This window comes from Anguilla anguilla, chromosome 14, assembly GCF_013347855.1.
Source record: "Anguilla anguilla isolate fAngAng1 chromosome 14, fAngAng1.pri, whole genome shotgun sequence".
Classification (NCBI taxonomy): domain Eukaryota; kingdom Metazoa; phylum Chordata; class Actinopteri; order Anguilliformes; family Anguillidae; genus Anguilla; species Anguilla anguilla.
In genome coordinates, this window is record NC_049214.1 from 5883822 (window position 1) to 5903428 (window position 19607).

Here is a 19607-nt window from a genome sequence, read left to right on the forward strand (position 1 = left end):
TCAAAAGGTCAAGTTAGTTTAGTTTGATCAAAACGTAATCAAATCAAAAAGTAACACGCATTAAAAAATTTTTTTTTTTTTTAACTTTTTTTAAATATTGATTTAAAATCTCTATAAATACAACATTCGGAAAGTAGTGTTCTGACACTACTTATTCATAGCTACTTCTAAGACTGTACAATTTGCTGTGCACCTGGCAGTCACAAAAGTACAAGTCACCTGACCATCATAAAACTGACACCTTCAAGGGGTACGCCACAAGACCTGTGCTTTGAATAAAAGCGCACGCATTTCGCAATAGATCGAGCGTATTGCGCAACCGACGCAATTCCGTTTGCGCCAAACGGGCCCATCGCCATTACCCGGGGATGATATCGGGTAGGGAGAGCTTGCCGAAGCCACTCACCTTCAGCACTAGATCTCCCTCCGCAGCGGGGATAACATTCTGCACCAGCTCTGTGGCAAGGGGGAGAAACCTTTAGCACCGCAGTGAAGATCCTCACACACTCTCTGCATTACATTTCCCTTTGGGCATTAAGCAGATGATGTTATTCAGAATGACTTACACAGCTTACATTTTTTTTTTTTTACACAGAATCTATTTACAGTACACAGCTGGATACTTTCTGGATATACTATGCCACACTGCCGCATTAGTTCTTCATTATTTATTAACATAATCGTGTACTACGCCCAGTGGTTCCCAAAATATTAATATATAATATATATATTAGGCCTAATGTCTAGACTAGACACCCCTCATTCAAATCAACCAACAATCTTTGAACCACAATGTCACCAATGTGACCAATGTGACCTCTTGAAAAGTTCTCACGTGAACTCATTTATAGCAGTAGCTAAATTAATCACAACTATTTCATTTACTGCCATTTAGAAAGACAGTCTTGTTTCAGTATATGAGCTCCACCCCCTTTGTGGGGACTGATGTATGGTTTGGTACATTGCATGCGCATAAATCTGAGAGGTGCGGTAGACTCCACAATGCTGGTATAGAAAGCTGTATAATGGCAGTTGTGGCTGGCTGATAAATCATATCAACAGTTATCAAACGCTTTTAAAAAATAATAACCATGCAGTGCATAACCTCTCTTTTGCAGAAAACATCCAAACTTCAGAGGCCACATGAAAGGTTTCTGGGAGAAAAAAAAAACTACCACTGATACCGATAAGGTGCTGATAAGGCAGCCAATCAGCAGCAAGGTCGTACAGCTTCCATGTGACCATGTGTGTTTTTACCAATCGCAAGGAAGCTGCAAGGCCTTATCAACACCCAACAGATATCAGTGCCGGTGATGTTTTTTCCCCCGGAAGCATTTCACGTGGCCTCTGAAGTTCGGATCTTCACTACTGCACCATCGACATGGTTTATCGCCCAGCCCTAACAACAGCGCAGACAGAAAAGTGATGAACGAGAAACACTTTGGCACACCGGGATTAATTGCAAGTCTCTTTGTTAAAGCCGAGATTTTGCTCGCAAGACTCATCACTACGTCAACAACCATGGCTGGAAGCTTAATGCTCCCAATTACGGTCTTCTGACTGCTCAGCGACATTAGGGAGAGACCTGCAATAAATAAGTGTGCCATCGTTTCTTACACAAATCCTTTTATCTCTGTTGCACCCAGGCTAATAATTTCTGTCAGATGTGCAGTCGCTTCTTAACAGACAGAGAAAACAGCATCCATTTATAGAGCGCACAAATTCAGCCAAGTCTGCCACAATGAAGTAATCAGACTTGCCCAGCCATGTTTCAGGGTCAATCACTTCAGTCCAGTTTCCTTCCCCTGTTGTGTTCACAGAAGCTGAGGATGAAGAGAGGAACAGAAGAATTCAGCACAGAAAGGAAAATAAACATGAAATCTTGTGGCTGTCCTCAAAGACCCACTCATTGTTATTAACAAAAGGATTAATTGCTACTAATAGCTTTATTTGTATGGTACCTTTTCTAAAATAAAAAAAATACAATATTTTTAAAAATGAAACCAAAAGTACTTCACAGAGTAAAACACAAAAGAAACAAATGAAGTAACAGAAAAAATTTGAATATGAAACGTAGTTACATGAAATAAAGATTATATGAAACAAAAAGCATTACTGATGCATCAATAAAAGTGGGTACAACAAGAATAATCAATAAAATGAATTCAAAGCCAAAGCAAAAAATAAATGAGATTTAAAACTACTAACAGATGAAGAAAATCTTTTTATGTGCCATGGTAATGAATTGGGGTATAAAAACAAAGGGTAGACACTCCATTTAGCCTACACATAACACTGGATAAAGCAGGAAGAATTAGCACTACTAGACAATGATCTTATTAGAAGTACAAACTTTATATTAACTGAAACAAATAAATAAAAATGTTGTCCTGCACTGTACATCAATCAGAAATTACACATCTGGTGAGTTCTCTCAAAGCATCTCTCATAACAATAAGACAAATTGAAAGGAGATCTAGATAGGCTACTACAAGCATTGTTTCTCCAGATTAATTTTCCTGTTGGACTTATTGGAAAAAAATATTCAGGAGATACAATGCTTGTAAGTATCTACTGCATATCTGGCAGCAGCACGGTGGTTTGAGGCTCATTTGATACCTTGGACCCTTGATGACTTAAAGCCATTTAGCCAACAAATGTGTTCCATACTGTATCAGCATAATTTACAGCTGTATCTAGTTCCACCCCCAATCCCCATAGAGATCCATTCAAATGCAAACAGTTTTTGTATCACTTGTAGGACAACGTGAAAATAAGATATCCAGACTCTGATGATCTTGATAGGTCTCAGACATCAGGAAGTCATGGCATGCAAATGATATGCAGCCAAATACAAAACATGACTCTTTTATTTGACATTATGTTAATTTGTCTACTGTATAAGTGAATTTCCCTGTTTCTAGCTTTTCCCCAAACAGTTCACCTCAGCAAAAGTAAACGAGCAAATGGTGGCACAGGAGGTCTCAAGAGTGCATTTGTTTAATTCTTGTTTAATTTGTTTAATTTTCTGACAAATGATTTGTTGTTAAGACCGTTAAAAGCTTAATATTTTTCAATTTTGGGCTTGGCCCATTCTTTTTTTTGCCCAGGAGTGTAGCCTATTCACGATTTAGCACACACTTCCAAGTATCACCTTATTACACCCAATTAAGAATTTTAAAAGAAAAGCAAACTGTGTAACTGATTATACGTTAAATTGGCGTTAGACTTAGTTTTCTTGAGGTTGCATTCACGACAATATGCTTGAAACTAATTTTGAAAGAACAAAAAGGCCAAATTGAAATGGTGTAGGCCTACATTTACAATGCCCGAGGACGTCTGTTCCTGAAGCAGACCGGTTATGAATGTAGCCTATTTCAGAACCATCACAGCAATTGAAGGATTATGCTTTTCAAAATGGAAAAAATCGATTGGCTAGCACAGCCCAGCTGCAAAGCCTACAGTAGTCTAATATTAATACCAAAAATTAGTTACCTGTACTGACTTCAGAGGAGGTCGACTCCAGAATCGTTGAGTTGCAGTCCACAGGGGTTTCCACAGACGCTGAATTGAAGGAAGAAACAAGAAATGCTTTCGACAAAGCAATTGTTTTACACACTTTAATGTATGCGCACGGTTATCCATTATCCAGCGCGATCTTACAGCGCATTTATTTAGCAGAGCGATTTACAAATGTGAGTTAAGTCCATCCACCTGAACTACGGACCACCACCAGGCCAGGGAAAGCGTAGGCCTACAACATCGCTTGATGTGTACCCTACAAGCCTTTGTATTCCCGAAATACTGCACATGCATACCACACAACCACATTTTTCCATTGCATAAAAAGTATACAGATGACACGTACGTATCCAGTAACACGAAGAGCTACACGGTGGACCTCAGAATCATCCACCACATGTAAACTAGCTCGTTTCTAAACATTAAACACATGTTCGTACAAGAAATGTAGGGCGCCCTATTGCATCCGGACCAATTCGTTTGTGGAAGAATCAGAAATGGTGGCTTGCTGCCTGTTGAGAGCTAGATCTCGGCTTGTTCTAAATTAGCGACAGGCCTAATTTAGGAACACTTGTAGAAGTAATGAACGGAACAAGTTAAAATTCGTGCGAAAGTATGAATTGGAATTCATCCACAGCCTGATTGTGTTTAATAAACTCTTCAATCATTACATAAAGTGGTAACAAGTGAAGGGCAATAATAGAATTAGGTTACAAGACTATATCCTTATAAAAACGGAAGGAAAAAAACAAAACAATTTCTTTACCGTTTCTAAAGAGCACCGTAAAAAATGTAAGAAATGAGTAAAATACAGAAGCGCGTGAAGTACCCATGCCTGTACAGCGGATACAACCTTGAGAAAAAAAAACCCCACCAGTAAACGCTTTCGTTCTAAGACACGTGGAATTGGTCAAATGGCGCTTGAAGGATGGATGACTGTGTTACTTGCCAGATTTGAAAAGAACGGGTCTAATCTTGAAAAATATCCCGATTTTAATAGGCCTACATTTAATATGTAGGATCGCAAATAAATATACATACAGTGAGCTCTATCAAGTTTGGGACAAATTTCTTTATTTGGCTATGTACTCCACAATTTTGTATGCGATCGAAGCATTCACATGTCGTTAAAGTGCAGATTCTCAGCTTTTAGTAAAGGGTATTTTTAAATATATATTTTGGTTTCACCATGTAGAAATTCAACATTTTTTATAGCCACATAGCCACATTGCATTCAGAATGATGGCAAGAGCAATGTGCGGAGGCCAAAAACAACTTCCCAAGATCCAAAGCACCCCCTCATTTGTGAAAAGTGGTGGTGGATGTGTTACAGTTTGGACATGTATGGCTGCCACTGATACTGACTTGCTTGTCTTGCCTTCATTGTAAAAAATGGCATCATTTCTGCAAGGTGTAAAAAACAAACAAAACGCGCTTTAACGACATGTAAATTGTTGGATTACGTCAAAGTACAGAGTACAGAGCCAAATCCAGCGGAAAATGTCTTTGTCTCAAACACTGTGGAGTTCACACGCATGATGGAGACCAAAAGGCAGAAACATCAGTTCCTATTTGTGACCTTCAATAAATACCTCTACACTTTTTTGATTTGTATTTAAAAAAAAAAAATGTATTATTAAATAAGAAGTGTAAACAGAGTATTGCACTAGCCCTTGATAAATAATGAAAACAGCCAGTTCATCATAGTGTCCTCAGCCTTTTGGTCCACACTGTATACACACACATGCCAGTTATAGTTATGTTCTCATAATTAAATGTTTTTGTGGTCCAAAATCCTTGCGGATGGGTTGGTACAATTCCAAGGGCCATTCAATATATATATATATTTTTCTTTAAATACATTGCTGTGGGTGTAACATATAAAGTATTTTTAATATATTGCAGCATATTGCCTTAAGGTGAGAGCAGGTCCATAGCTCACTCAAGGTAAATATTAAAAGGCTGATTGAGCGTGGGAAGGATCCATGGGCACCGCCCCATTTTCAGATCAGCTGGCTCATTGTATGGAGTGACCAAAGTGACGCCAAAGACCAAAAGAGGATGTGGAACAGCAAGAAGCACTGGCACACGCTAGCTCGGATCACGCTAGCTCGTCCAGTACCGGCACACGCTAGCTCGTCCAGTACCGGCACACGCTAGCTCGTCCAGTACCGGCTCAGCTGACGTGAGGAGGCTAGCGAGCAAGTCCTACGGTAAAACGGATTTACCATGAAAAAGGAAACGAGAGGAAATATTACCAAACTCAAATATGTTTATTCCTACCCCCATGACACCTCTTCCTCAGAGGCAAAAACAAAAATGATTTGGGAGCACTGAAAACGAAAAAAAAAAACCCAAAAAAAACAAATACCAACCAATTTCATCTGCTTGGGTTGCACGATTGAGTAACACGAGGACCAAATCCTTTACCATGCGAGTACTAGTGTCCAAGGATTGTGCAAAATGAAACCTTACTCAGAAACGTTACATTCTCTCTTTGTGATTGAGAAGTAAAAATTCACAGTAAAGTTACAGTGGTATCATTTTATACAATTTAATTTTTCCACCCCTCACAAGAATTCGTAAAACCCAACAGCCCTGTAATCTAAACAATTGTAATTAAAAATTTAAGGGTAAAACCAAGTAAAACACTTCAGTATTCCATACCTCGTATATATACTGTACAGTCTTAGAATTTTACACCTTTAAAAAATCAACAAAGGTTTGAAACATAATTGTGTGCATGTGTACCATATGTATGATTGTGTGTTGGTGTGTGTCCAAGAGATGGGGGGGAAAAAAAGACACTGGAAGCTTTTTTTTTTTTCCACTGTGATGGCATCAGCTCATATCATCTTTGTTTTTATTTTCAGATTTTATTTTGTTTATAAAATTGGATGCATCTGGTTCTGTCTGTAGGCACTGGTGAGTGTGTGTGCATGTGCATGTGTGTGTGTGTGTGTGTCTGTGTGCACGTGTAGTTCAGTATTATTGTAAGCAAGGGTGTATGAGTCAATGCCTCTCCACACATCAGTGCAGCTGGGTGTGTCTGTAATGGAAGGTGTGTCTATTTGTGTGGGCGTGCATGCGAATATGTCTCAGTGCTCATCAGTACGTGTCTGAATGTAGGCTGGTGTGGCTATATCCCAGTGTTCCCTGCTCGCCGTCTCACTTCAGTGCAGTTGAGTTCGACCTGTTTTGGTGCAAGCCCCGACAACTATTGCCCTGACGATCGTCGCTATGCGACACCAGTTGGTCAGGCCCTCTCCGCTCCGTCTACTCTTGATTCTGCGAGACTGGTGGTCTGTCACAGAGAGAGACAGAGGAAAAATAGGGGGGGATAAAGAGGAAGAGAGAAAGGGAGAGGAACAGTGGGGTTAAATGGATAACTGCGGGCACAAATAAAAGGGTGTAAAATCAGAGTTGCTTTATCGAAATCATTTCTTGTTTCTCCCTTCCATTTAGCATCTGCGGAAATCTCATGGGACTGGATTTAGGAGTCGACCTCCTCTGAAGTCAGTACAGGTAACTCATTTTTGGTATTAATATTAAGCTCCTGTAGGCTTTGCAGCTGGGATGGGAGGAGTTAGCTAAATTTCAGCATATTTTCTGTTAAGAGTGGGCTCCAACCACACATTCAGGACTGCTGTCCCAGCTCATTACACAGAAAAAGGGTTGCTCTTGGGCAGGGGTCCCCCCCAGTCTTATCCAAAAAAAAAAGGTCCGTGTGATTGTGCCCCCACCCGGCACGTCCCCGCCCCACCTGCACCACGCCCCGGCTCGCCCCTGCCCAGCGCCCCACCTTGTCCACCAGCTTCTGCATCTTCTCGATGACGGCGATCATGTGCCCTGCGTTCTCCTTCAGGCTCTTCTCGTAGGTGGAGTTGAGTCTCTCCGCCCTCTCCAGCCGCTCCCGCAGGTCCTCCTGCCCCTCCCTCACGGCAGACAGCTCCTGGTACTTGCTCTGCAGAGACTCCGTCTCTGACTCCGCCTCCGCTGGGGGGGTGGGGGGGAGGAGAGAAAAATATTTATTTTTTATAAAGGCACCACAAGCAGTCTTTCCTGGTACACGATACAGAATTTAAATATGCAGTGGATTAATACAGTGAGCTCCACAATGTTTGGGACAAAGACTTTTATTTTTTGTGGAGAACAGATTTGCCTCTGCACTCCACAATTTTAGATTCATAACCAGACTTTGCCGCATTCTAGCTTCATCTGACTCATCTGTGATGTGGGACGCTCTTACGAGAAGCCAATGGAGGGGAACGAGCAAATGGAGTCCAAAAACCCCTAAATATGTGATTCTCGTACGTGGATAGAACGCCGACTGCTTTACACAGATTAACATCAGGAAGCAAATCAAATGTTGCCTAGTCTGGCAGTACCGAGCCTGGCCTGCAGGGCGGCGATGCGCTGCTCCAGTCCTTGCCGCTGGCTGTCTCCTCTCTCCAGGGAGCGCAGCAGATTGGGGATGTTGAGCACGCTCCCTTTGTGCGTTACCACGTCGACGCTGCCGCCCCCGCCAGATCGCCTGGACGACCCCCCGCCCTTGGGGGCGTTACTGGGTATCAGCGCACTGTTTCCTGGAAACAGACAACGTTCGGGTGCGCAGGTGAACTTCGTGCTTTAAAAACGGCTGCTGTGCATCGCCAAGGTGGATTTTACAAACTAGTGACTATTAAACTTAAAGCAACTCCCCATTAACTGGAAAAGCACTTTGAGCAGGCAGTATATAAATGTAACTGTTATAATAATAATAAAATAATAATAATATGTATTATTATTGTTATAAGGAGATAAAGCACATCTTAAAAACCAATGCTAATGGCAAAACAAATTTCAGTGCGGTGTCTATGTTCAAAAGGATGTCTCAGTACTTTACTGGACAGTGTTTGTGTTGAAGACAATGCCAGTGCTGAAGAGGGTATGTCAGTGCTCAACACAGTGTGTCAGCCCTGAACAGAGCATGTCTGTGCTCAACACAGTGTCAGTCCTGAACAGAGCATGTCTGTGCTCAACAGTGTGTCAGTCCTGAACACAGCGTGTCTGTGCTCAACACAGTGTGTCAGTCCTGAACACAGCGTGTCTGTGCTCAACACAGTGTGTCAGTCCTGAACAGAGTGTGTCGTTGCTGAGCAGGGGGTGTGTCAGTGCTGCGTTCTGACCCTGCAGTGTAGAGTCGGGCTCTGTGTGTTCAGGGTCCTCCCATCGACCGGCCAGTCTCCTGTACTGACACTGCTCACCCACCACAGCCCTGCAGACCAACTCTCGCGCCTGGTGTACACACACACACACACATTCACAAAAACAAACACACACACACAAATGCAATTAGTGAGAGAAGCAGAAAGACTACACACAGGAGAGAGCATTAGGATTAATGAGACACCTCACACCTCTCTTTCACACGCGCACACACACACGCACGTGCGCATGCGCGCACACACACACGCACCTGCATGGGGGTGAGGTGCAGGCCCAGGGACAGCAGGATGTCCTGCAGGTCTTGGCCTCTCAGGCTGCCCACGAGCTGCCTGTCGAAAAACACCCAGGACAACAACACCCTGCGGGGAAGGACAGGGCTCCACCCCGCAGGCCGGTCCTGTGGGGGGGGGGGCAGGGGGGTAGACCAAGCAGGAGTGAGGGAGACAGAGGGATAGAGAGAGGGAAAGGGAGACGGTGGGAAGCAGTGAGAAGAGAAGGGAAGATAAATCAATACACAGATCACAGCAGCTTCTCTTAAAAGCAGCGCAACCCACGCAGACAGGAAGTACAAGCACCTACACTTTCTCTGGCTGATGTACCGTCTGAGTTATCAGATGCCACCGCCTGCATCTTCCCCTCCTCCGATGCGGTCTCTGTGAAGGACAGGAAAAACAAATTACATTTTACAGACAAAATCCATCATTTTTAAATGAAATCGTTTTTTTATCACAGAATTTAAAAATGTTTTATTTGTCTTATTTGCACTGTAGCCTGTAACAAAGCTCACCTCATTCAACAGCTAGAGATCTTGTTCAGCTGCTAATTAAATGTTAAATGGACTGCACTTATATAGCACTTTTATCCAAAGCGCTTTACAATTGATGCCTCATTTGCCTATTCACACACACACTCACACACCAACGGTGAAAGGCTGCCATGCAAGGTACCAATCAGCTCGTTGGGAGCAATTAGGGGTTAGGTGTCTTGCTCAGGGACACTTCGACACGCCCAGGCCAGGGGATCGAACTGGCAACCCTCCGACTGCCAGACAACCGCTCTTACCTCCTGAGCTATGTCGCCCCAATGTTAAATCGGGTGTGGTTAATTAGGGCTGTAATGAAAGCCTGGTGGGAGCTCCCCAGGAACAGGGCTGGTCACCACTGTGGTAGGCCAAAAGCCTGAGGCGGCGCCAGACGCTCTGTAGCCTGTGGGTAAATGATGACCCCGGCTGGGCTGAATGGGCCTGCGCTCGTCAGCAACGTAGCCGGGAATATTCATAGAGTCGGGCCTGCTGCATAGCACTGGCCCAAGATTGACGGTCCAGCCAGGATAAACAAGATACTGCTCAGGCGGCTGTGGCCCACCCTGGCCCACCTGGGCCCATGTCAGCGTTTCCCAACCGCTGTGCCGCGTGAAAAATTTTAATGTTCAAATGAATTAAAAAAAATAAAATAAAATGAACAAATCCCATTCACAAAAGCCAAAGTCAATGTCATTAATATGCATATCGCTTAATTAAAACCCCAAAAGAACATTTAGGCCTACTGTTGGCACGTCACATCTGATGATGCAGGGTGTTTATTTTTTATGCTCTTGAGAGTGGTGTGCCATGAGATTCTGTAAATTTGGAAAGTGTGCCGCGGAAGGAAAAAGGTTGGGAAACTCTGCATTACATCACAGGCATTTAGCAGACTTACACAATATTCCATACAGCTGGATATATATATATATATATAGAGCAATGCAGGTTACGTATCTTGCTCAAGGGTACAACGGCAGGCTGTCCTACCCAGGAATCGAACTTGTGACCTTCAAGGTTACAAGATCAGTTCCTTACCCATTACTCTACACTGCCCCCCCCCAGCATTACACATTTTCGGGTTCTTATTTGCTCGGCCTCCCCAACAGGGCCACTCCATTTCAGGTCACGCGTCCCAGACACTGAGGGCTGAACTGCAGGATGGACCCGCACCCCATCACACGCGTCCCAGACACTGAGGGCTGCAGTGCAGGATGGACCCGCACCCCATCACACGCGTCCCAGACACTGAGGGCTGCAGTGCAGGATGGACCCGCACCCCATCACACGCGTCCCAGACACTGAGGGCTGCAGTGCAGGATGGACCCGCACCCCATCACACGCGTCCCAGACACTGAGGGCTGAAGTGCAGGATGGACCCGCACCCCATCACACGCGTCCCAGACAGTGAGGGCTGCAGTGCAGGATGGACCCGCACCCCATCACACGCGTCCCAGACACTGAGGGCTGCAGTGCAGGATGGACCCGCACCCTCTCACACGCGTCCCAGACACTGAGGGCTGCAGTGCAGGATGGACCCGCACCCCATCACATGCGTCCCAGAAGCTGAGGGCTGCAGTGCAGGATGGACCCGCACCCTCTCACACGCGGCCCAGACACTGAGGGCTGCAGTGGCAGTGCTGGGTCCGGTGAGGGCGTGCCTAGCGGCTGCCTGCTGCTCACCGCTCTCTCCGTCCTTGTTCTCCGCCGAATTCCCATCCCCCTCTTCTCTGTGCTTGTCGTCCTTCTCCTCTTCTTTGGGGTCCCCCGTGCTCCCTCTCTCCCTCCGGCTTCTCCTCTTCCCGTCCTTCTGCCCCGGCCCCCTGGAGTCTCGCTCCCCCTTTTTCCCTTCAGCACCCTGAGGGGAAAACATGCCCTCAGGGTAAGAGACGTGTGTGTGTGTGTGTGCGTGTGCATGAGTGTGAGTGAGTGAGTGAGTGAGTGAGTGAGTGAGTGAGTGAGTGAGTGAGTGAGTGAGTGAGTGAGTGAGTGAGTGAGTGAGTGTGTGTGTGCATGAGTGAGTGTGTGTGTGTGTGTGTGTGTGTGCATGAGTGAGTGAGTGAGTATGTGTGTGCGTGTGTGTGTGCGTGAGTGAGTGAGTGTGTGTGTGTGTGTGTGTGTGCATGAGTGAGTGAGTATGTGTGTATGTGCGCGCATGAGTGAGTGAGTGTGTGTGTGTGTGTGTGTGTGTGTGTGTGTGTGTGTGCGTGTGCATGAGTGAGTGTGTGTGTGTGTGTGTGCGTGTGTGTGTGTGCAGGCATGTGTGTATTTGTGTGTGAGAGAGAAAGAGAGAGTAGGTAAATGTTTGTGAGCGTGTTTATGTTGGAGAATGTTTGTGTGAATCTGTGGGTGGGGGGGCGGGGTCAGTACCGTGGGCGTGCTCTCCTCCCTCTCTTCAGTCTCTGGGCGGGGGGGGCAGTGAGGGGCGGGGTCATGGGACAGGCCGCACAGACTGCGGTAAATCTGCAGCCCAAAATCCCTCTGCAGCATCTCACTAAACAACTCTGCGCTCAGTGCAACCTGAGACGGAGGGAAGGAGAGGGAGGGAGGGAGGGGGAGGGAGGACCACAGGCAGGGTGGGTACATTGGGAGATAAAAGAAAGAATGAAGATTATTAAAATATTGAAGATTATCGGAGAAGATCGTCAAATAATTATCTGAAAAAACAAAGGAATTATTTTGTTGAAAAGCAGGAAATTAAATTACATTACATTACATTATAGGCATTTAGCAGACGCTCTTATCCAGAGCGACGTACAACAAGTGCATAGGTTTCATGATGTAGAGGCGCAAAAGAAACACTAGAGTGAAATCAGGAGTGTGCAGCAGGTTGGCATGAGGGGGGCGGGGTCAATGCAAGGCTGGTGGGCGGGGCTGAGAGGGCGTACCTCAAAGGCATCCTGGGACTGAGAGTTTCGAGGCTCCAGCAGATAGGAGAGAGCTAAGGAGGACAGGCTGGTCCCGGGACAGGGGTACACCACAAGGGACGGGTCCTCTGGCAAGGGCAGTGCACCATCCTGGGATAGGGACAGAGATGAATTTGCAATTTCACTTTTTTGAAGTCACGTTGTATCGTTCCATCGCTGCGTGTGATTCTCTGATGTTTCTCTGTCCTTCAATCCGGTGAGCAGGAATTGGTCAGCGAAGCACACAGTCACACGTACACGCAGGGTCAGAGGTCATTACCTCCTGCTCTTCCTTAGCGCTGGCCCTCAGCTCCGCCCACTCCTCCTCGGTGGGAAGAGTGCGCCAAACATCGGGCAGGTAGAACACCGCCGTCTCCACCTCCCCCCCACACAGGTAACGCACCTCCGCCATCTTGTACCTGAGACACACACACACACACACACACACACACACACACACACAGACGGCGGGTGGAAGGGAGGAAAAGAGAGGGCTTAAACCAGGGGTGGGTGATTCCGGAGGGCCGGAGGGCATGCAGGATTTTGTTTCCACCAGTAGCTGTATATATTAACACACTGGTTCAATCATTGATTAGATCACAGTAAGATGTTTCATATAAGAACACAAAAATCTTTGGCTGTCATTTATGCACTTATACAATCATATCACATACACACGGACATGACCACATACATGCGTGCATGCACACACACACACCCCTGCCCACCCACACACACCGACACATAGACGCACACCCACACACACACACCCCTGCCCGCCCGCCCACACACACACACACACACACACACACACACGCCCGCCCGCCCGCCCACACACACACAGACGCACACACCCACCCACCCTCACACACACACACACCCCCGCCCACACACACACACACACACACACACACGCCCACACACACACACACACCCCGTGTACTGACCAGTGGGAGCAGTGGCTGAGGTCCAGCCCGGTCTGCTCCTTGACGCAGCGTACGGCCGTGCGGATCAGAACCAGCGGGTCCTTGGCTGGGTTGGACCCGTCCTCCAGGGGACACCAGCGCCCCCCCAGCAGCTGCAGCTCGGACCCCTTCAGGGCCAGCAGGAACTGCCAGACGCACAGGAGCAGACAGGAGCGCACGTCAGAGCACAAGCACACAGACACAGGAACACCCACAGGCACACGCGTGCATGTACACGCACACGCATACAACACATGAACACACACACACACACACACGCACATACGCACATACGCACACACACACACACGGAAGGGGGAGACACTATAACAAGTCCACAATATACAGCCAGATGATATAGATCCAAGACAAATTCAACATAAATTTTTACTAATACTTCTCATACTTCTTTTTTTTAAAGATACTATCACATCACCTACAACAAAAACGTTGCCCATTATAATACAGCACAGAATTAAACTGCATGCCACTGACTTGGTCACAGTAGAAAATGCAAACGGCAAGTGTTACATATTAAGCGTAACGTTGTAAGCTCAAGTTCATCAAGGTCTTATTTTAGAAGTTCACACTTTGACGGGACGTACGATAACACACATTAAAAAGGAGCGTGTGAGGGATGGGAGAGTGTCTCCTCACCTTTATGAGTGTTGTCGGGTGCACAGCACCCCCTTGTGGCTCCTGCTGGTCCTGCGTCAGGCCGCAGCAGCGCTGATACAGCTCCTCTGCGGCGGGAACAGAGAGCAGCATCACCTGAGAGCGAGAGAGCAGGGGTAGGAGCGAGAGAGCAAGGCAGAGAACAAGAACGGGGAGAGGAAAAGGCAATGAGAGAGAGAGAGAGAGAGAGAGATCAACACAGCTGCCGAAATGACAACACGTCCTGTTCCCGAAAGGCGTCGTTCTTCAAAACGCATCTTTGGGCAACAACTGATACGAGCCGAGAGCTGTCACAGGTAGCACCTGTCGTTTACGAGCTAGGCAGGCGGCAGGTGCGTGGCCTGCTGGGTGAGTCACCTTGGCCGAGTAGGCGGAGCCGGGGCTGGCGGCGGCCGAGGTTTCGGGGGGAGACTGGGCGGGCCCCAGGTGGAAGGGGCAGGGCCCAGAGAGGTTCAGCGGCTGGTCCGGAGGGAAGCTCTCCGTCCAGCTCAGCTGCAGGTGGAGGAAGTTCTCGGGGAGGGGCAGGTGGGGGTACCGCCGCTGCACCTCCAGACTGTCACACGCCGAGCTGAGGGTGGGGGCGAGGGGAGGGGGGGGCAGGCCGAGAGGAAGGAATAAGGTAACAATAAATCCAACCACACACACACACACACACACACTGCAGCAGAGACATCAGATTCACTGCTACCTTACAGCTGACAAAACTACGGTACGCTTCCACATTTTCACAGTAGAGGGGAATCAATATACCTTTACACAAAATTAACCTCAGCAAGAGATGATTTTGCACAATTCTCTACTGTGAATTTCTCTGAGATGCGCATTAGGTAAACACTAGAAGGCTGAAGCTGAGACACCCGACTGTGACTGTTCTTAAAAAAGGGCTGTAAAATCTCAGGAAGATAACGGGCGATGACGCGTCATGTGATCTGGCTCTATGAGTGCCTACTGGGGCACGCGGGGACAGAAACCACGTCACCGCGAGCCAATCGCGTCGCAGCGTTTGCGCGTGTCCTGCCTGTGGGGGGGGAGGGGGGAGGTGTGGCCGGGCCGTACCTGTCCCTGGGGAAGCGGGAGAACAGGGGGCAGTTCTGCGGGGGTGTGGGGCTACTCTTCTTCTCCCCCTCTTCAAACGACCCCCTCCACCTCCTCCTCTTCTGGTGCACTGCGTCACCACCCCAGGAGCCGCCATCCTCCCTGCGAGAGAGAGTGAGAGAGGGAGAGAGAGAGAGAGAGGGAGGGAGGGAGGGAGGGAGGGGAGGAGTGGGGAAGAGAGGGAAACAGGAGGGAAACAGAGAACGTTAGATAAATACAGAGGGCCACAGACAGACAGGCCACTGGGACCCCAGGCACACAGATGTGTACAGATGGGCACAGGCAGCCTGCAGAGTGTGTCCAAGCGAGTGACTGAAGAATTAACGCGGGTCGTGCGGAAAAATCTGGAAAGTCGAGCCGTCGGGCCAGCGGGGCCCGCCCGAGCAGCGTCTGAACTCACCACCGTCCCCCCCTCCGACCCCCCATGCCCTCGCCGTGTCTCTTCCTGTTTCCCCACGCGTCAAACTGAGCCCCCCAGGGGGCCTGGAGGTGGGACGGAGTCTGCAGCAAACCCGCTGAGAGAGAGAGAACGAGAGAGAGAGCGCGATTAAATGAAAGAGGGGAGTAAATGCACACAATGATGTCTGAAAACCTGAAACACAAAAGCACATCATTTTCATTTCAAACTGCACTGCAGACAAACAAGAGCAAAGGATCCAAAAGTCACCCAAAGTCTTAAAACCAAGACTTGTAATAGGTCTTCTGGACATTCAAACAGATGTAGAATGACTACTTGTCATTATTTATCATTAATTAGATGAAAAGCCTTTTAGCAACCTAAGTGAACATCTGCCACATTCATAAAGCACATTTCAACTTGAGCTTGAGAAACTTTGGGAGCTCTTCGTGGGCACGAACACTCACGCTTGGGCGGGTTCTGTTGCATGCTGGGAATGAGCGGCGGGATCTTCGGAGACTTCAGCAGCGGTTGTGGCTTGCTTCCCAGAATTCCAGGTTTCTGGCTGGGCGTCATGGTGGGCAGGAGCGGAGGGGGGGATTTGAACGGCTGAGGGGCAGACGGGGCAAAAGAGATGGTTCCGCAGACTGTACACGGTTTGCCCCTGTCCTGACCTGGCCTTCAGTTAAAATAAACCTGGTCCAAAAAGATCTAACTGATGTTTTACTGATATGTAATACTGTGAAACGCTGCACTTTACTTACTATGTATTTATATTCTACACATCCCATGTCTTAAATCATTCCTTAACATTTGATTTCCCATTGTACACGAGCTTCTATGTACCAGTGCGTTAAACAGACACTGTATTATGGCTGCATACCTGGCTGTTGAGAGACTGCACTCTCTGAGCTGTCCAGCTGACAGACACTGAGGGGTCCCACACCGCCTTGACCAAAACCTTCTCCCCCAGCTGAGGAATCCTACCAATCACATCACTAAAAGGAAGGGAAGGGAGGGGCGAAGACAGAGGCCGTCGTTATCTGGGCTAAAACTATATATGGTTTGGCATTTATTTCGAACACGTTTCAACCCTTTAGACACCACTAGACTTGCTGAAGACTGCAATCTGACAGCCTTAAAAGAAACACATTTTCATCAATATTAAGAACAAAATTTTCCACCACTTAAATTTAACTGTGGATCAATTAAGAACAAGATGTTAATTCAATCCAGACCACAGAATGACACAAAAACAGTAAGGGTTGTTCAGTTCTTTCTTCAGTTACTCATAGACCATACTGATTTCCTTCACATTCTGCTTGTTTCTGAATCAGAAATGGACACTTCAATAAAACACTGTTACACAGCGAGAATATTAGGGATAAAAATAGAGATGGAGAGAAAGAGAAACAAGACAGAATGACAAAAAAATAAATAATGAGTGTCATACCTTGTCTGAAAGTGAACTTCCTGGTCAACCATCCCATAATTATCTTGCAGCTGGGTAACAACCCCAGTGAAAACACGTTGCTTTGACTAAAACAGAGACACAACACAGAGGAAAACTGTGAATAGCAGGCGTAAAATGGGAGTTAACATCCCCATGCTTGTCTACCCAACAGCCGTTGGCTTTACTTCGCCATGCTGATTAAGGCTAAACAAAAGTGGCACTCATTAAGGTAGAGAGGAAGCGCTGACCTGGGCCTCCATCCAGACGGATGAGATCCCCGCGCAGGAGGAAACGTCCGAGAAGAGCCGGGGTCTGTGAAGCATCAGCAGGATCAACAGTGAGAGACCATCAGAACGCCCACAAAGCTTTCAGTTATTATCAACACGCCACACAGCCTATGGACATAAGATGGTTACAGCCCCGCACCTGTCTTTGCACGTCAATGACACACCTGTGTGGGTTTCGCAATCCCCCCACAAACTGAAAATGATCCTCTCAGAAAGTTTTTTTTTTTTTTTTTTTTTTTAACGTTTTATTGATCAGGTAATAAATGTTCTGGGCTGATCTCCCGAGCGGGGTTGCACAGGATGAACGGGTTTGTAGTAGCCCTACGGGGAGCAGCGAGGGACAAAATTATAATCAAGGTGAGAATAAGGAAGTCTTGTAATCTTTGTTTTAGCGACATCATCGTCCCTGAATGGATGAAACTGCAACGAGACATAATTTGTCTTAGCTGCCGCTTACTTGTGATAGTCAGGACTTAGAAAGACCAAAAAAGTGTTGTGGTGGCGGCATAATTTTACTTTTATCTCAACGGAATAAAAACACAGACAAGGACACGCTGCAAAGTATAGCATAAGGCCTTAAGGGCAGTTCCACGAGAAGATGGAAGCGTTTCTGTTCACATAGAACCAAGAAAAGTGTGGGACATGACAAGAAATTATAAATTATAAATGAACAGCCCCCCTCCACCACCACACATGCTGGTTTGGTATGTGCTTTGCCTTTGGAAACAAAACTCATTCCCTGAAGATACAAGTACATTTGGGCCTTTTCCAGATTAGCTATAATGCACTGGAAGCTATTAATAGACATGCATGTTAACCAACAACTGTAATGTAATTTTCAGGGCAAAGTCCTACATTCCTTTTAGCTACTTTATTTAAATAAATAAACAAATAAGGAAAAATAGGACGAGAATCCTGGAGAACAGGATGAAGGAATAGGTGGAACAGAGGGAGTTGCTTCAAACTGCAGGTGCCGTTGCATTAACAAGCAGGCTTCATTCATTCATTCATTCATCCATTCATCCATTCATTAATTCCCTCGTGTTCCCGTTTACAAGTTCACCCCATTTTGTACAGTGCAATAGTTACCAGAGTGTTCTCGATTGTTTGATGGTGCAATGAAGGTTACAGCACAAGCAAGCTTACAAATTATAACTTACTCACCGAACTTATAATTGCTTCAAAATGACATCACCACTCTTTCCAAAATGTTACGCGCATGGGTTCCGTTTCGCCCTGGAAACACAGTGGCGCAGAAATAAATGCTAGTCTACATCTGTCAACTATCACGCAGTCTGAATGCTGTTTTTCAACATCGTTCAAGTTTATCCAGAATTTAGTACGAAAACACGGATATAACACGCGGCTGTACAATCCAATCTTGTACAATGTCAGGTGAGTGGGAATACAATCGAAGATCAAAACGTAATGAGATGGATATCAATCAACGCCCCTAACAAGCCAACTGTGCTGCAGCTAACTTATTCAGTGCAGACATAAGTAACACACAGCATGAAACAACAATCAAATTTGTTCCCCGACTAGTTTTCTAACGTTTGCTATAACGTTACAGAAACTGCCTAGCTACATATCGACCAAGCTCAACGTTTCACTGAACCATAGAAACAGATTGCGTTCGTCTATCTGATTATGATAAAGCTACTACGTACTAGTAGTAGTTCTGCCTGTTTAGTTAGCCAGCTAGTTACAGTCAGTCGGGCACCAAGCTGCAGTAAGCCTCAGTGCGAATGCACTTAACTAGCTAGCTAACGTTAGCAAACTCGCAACAGCAAGACCACCTTTTTACCTAAAAAGTAATCAAGTTGATGAAATCAAGTTATTAAAACAACAGCCAGGAGTTACGTCGAATGAACGCAGTAGTTTTATTCCACTAACAAGTTAATAATTTTAGCGCATGAAGTAGCTTACTTTCAATTGCTTCCAAATCCGGCTCAGTTTCCTTTTCCTGGTCGCCGCTTTTGTTTGTTGGGTCACAAAGCACGTATTGGCTTCCTCACCAACACCAGTAGCGTTTTCTAAATGGACTACTGCCATCTACTGACCATGTATGTAAATGCGAAGATACCAATATTCCTGTTTTCACAAATAATAGGCTATTACTGTAATCGGTAAAATATGTTGAATGTCGGTCGGCTGATAAAGTAACATGAAAATGTGATGGGTTAAAAGTAATAATTTTACTAGCACTAGGATTTATACTCTGTGCTTCAAATGTCAAGCGCTGTCTTCTGTTGTTCCGACCCCGATGCGAATATGTACCAGTGAGGTTAACTGAAATA

General features: G+C 46.2%; 1 protein-coding gene across 3 annotated transcripts; it reads right to left on the minus strand.

The window, feature by feature from the left end:
- Positions 1–6337: 6337 nt before the first annotated feature.
- On the minus strand, positions 6338–19528 carry ccar2 (cell cycle and apoptosis regulator 2). 3 transcript variants are annotated; one of them, XM_035391771.1, is made up of 21 exons: positions 19237–19528; positions 18472–18543; positions 17269–17332; positions 17021–17106; positions 16451–16565; positions 16035–16176; positions 15571–15685; positions 15132–15272; positions 14433–14643; positions 14058–14171; positions 13383–13546; positions 12716–12854; positions 12418–12546; positions 11900–12049; positions 11213–11387; positions 9310–9383; positions 8981–9127; positions 8691–8799; positions 7911–8108; positions 7325–7518; positions 6338–6826 (listed from the first exon to the last, which is right to left on the minus strand). In XM_035391771.1, exons 3-21 carry the CDS (start codon positions 17278–17280, stop codon positions 6779–6781), a joined length of 2463 nt encoding a protein of 820 aa, XP_035247662.1. In that variant the 5' UTR covers positions 17281–17332; positions 18472–18543; positions 19237–19528; the 3' UTR covers positions 6338–6778. The 3 variants fall into 3 exon arrangements, with proteins under 3 accessions (XP_035247662.1, XP_035247664.1, XP_035247663.1); XM_035391773.1 differs by lacking the exon at positions 19237–19528 and adding an exon at positions 19115–19212; XM_035391772.1 differs by lacking the exon at positions 19237–19528 and adding an exon at positions 18978–19078.
- Between the last annotated feature and the right edge of the window lie 79 nt (positions 19529–19607).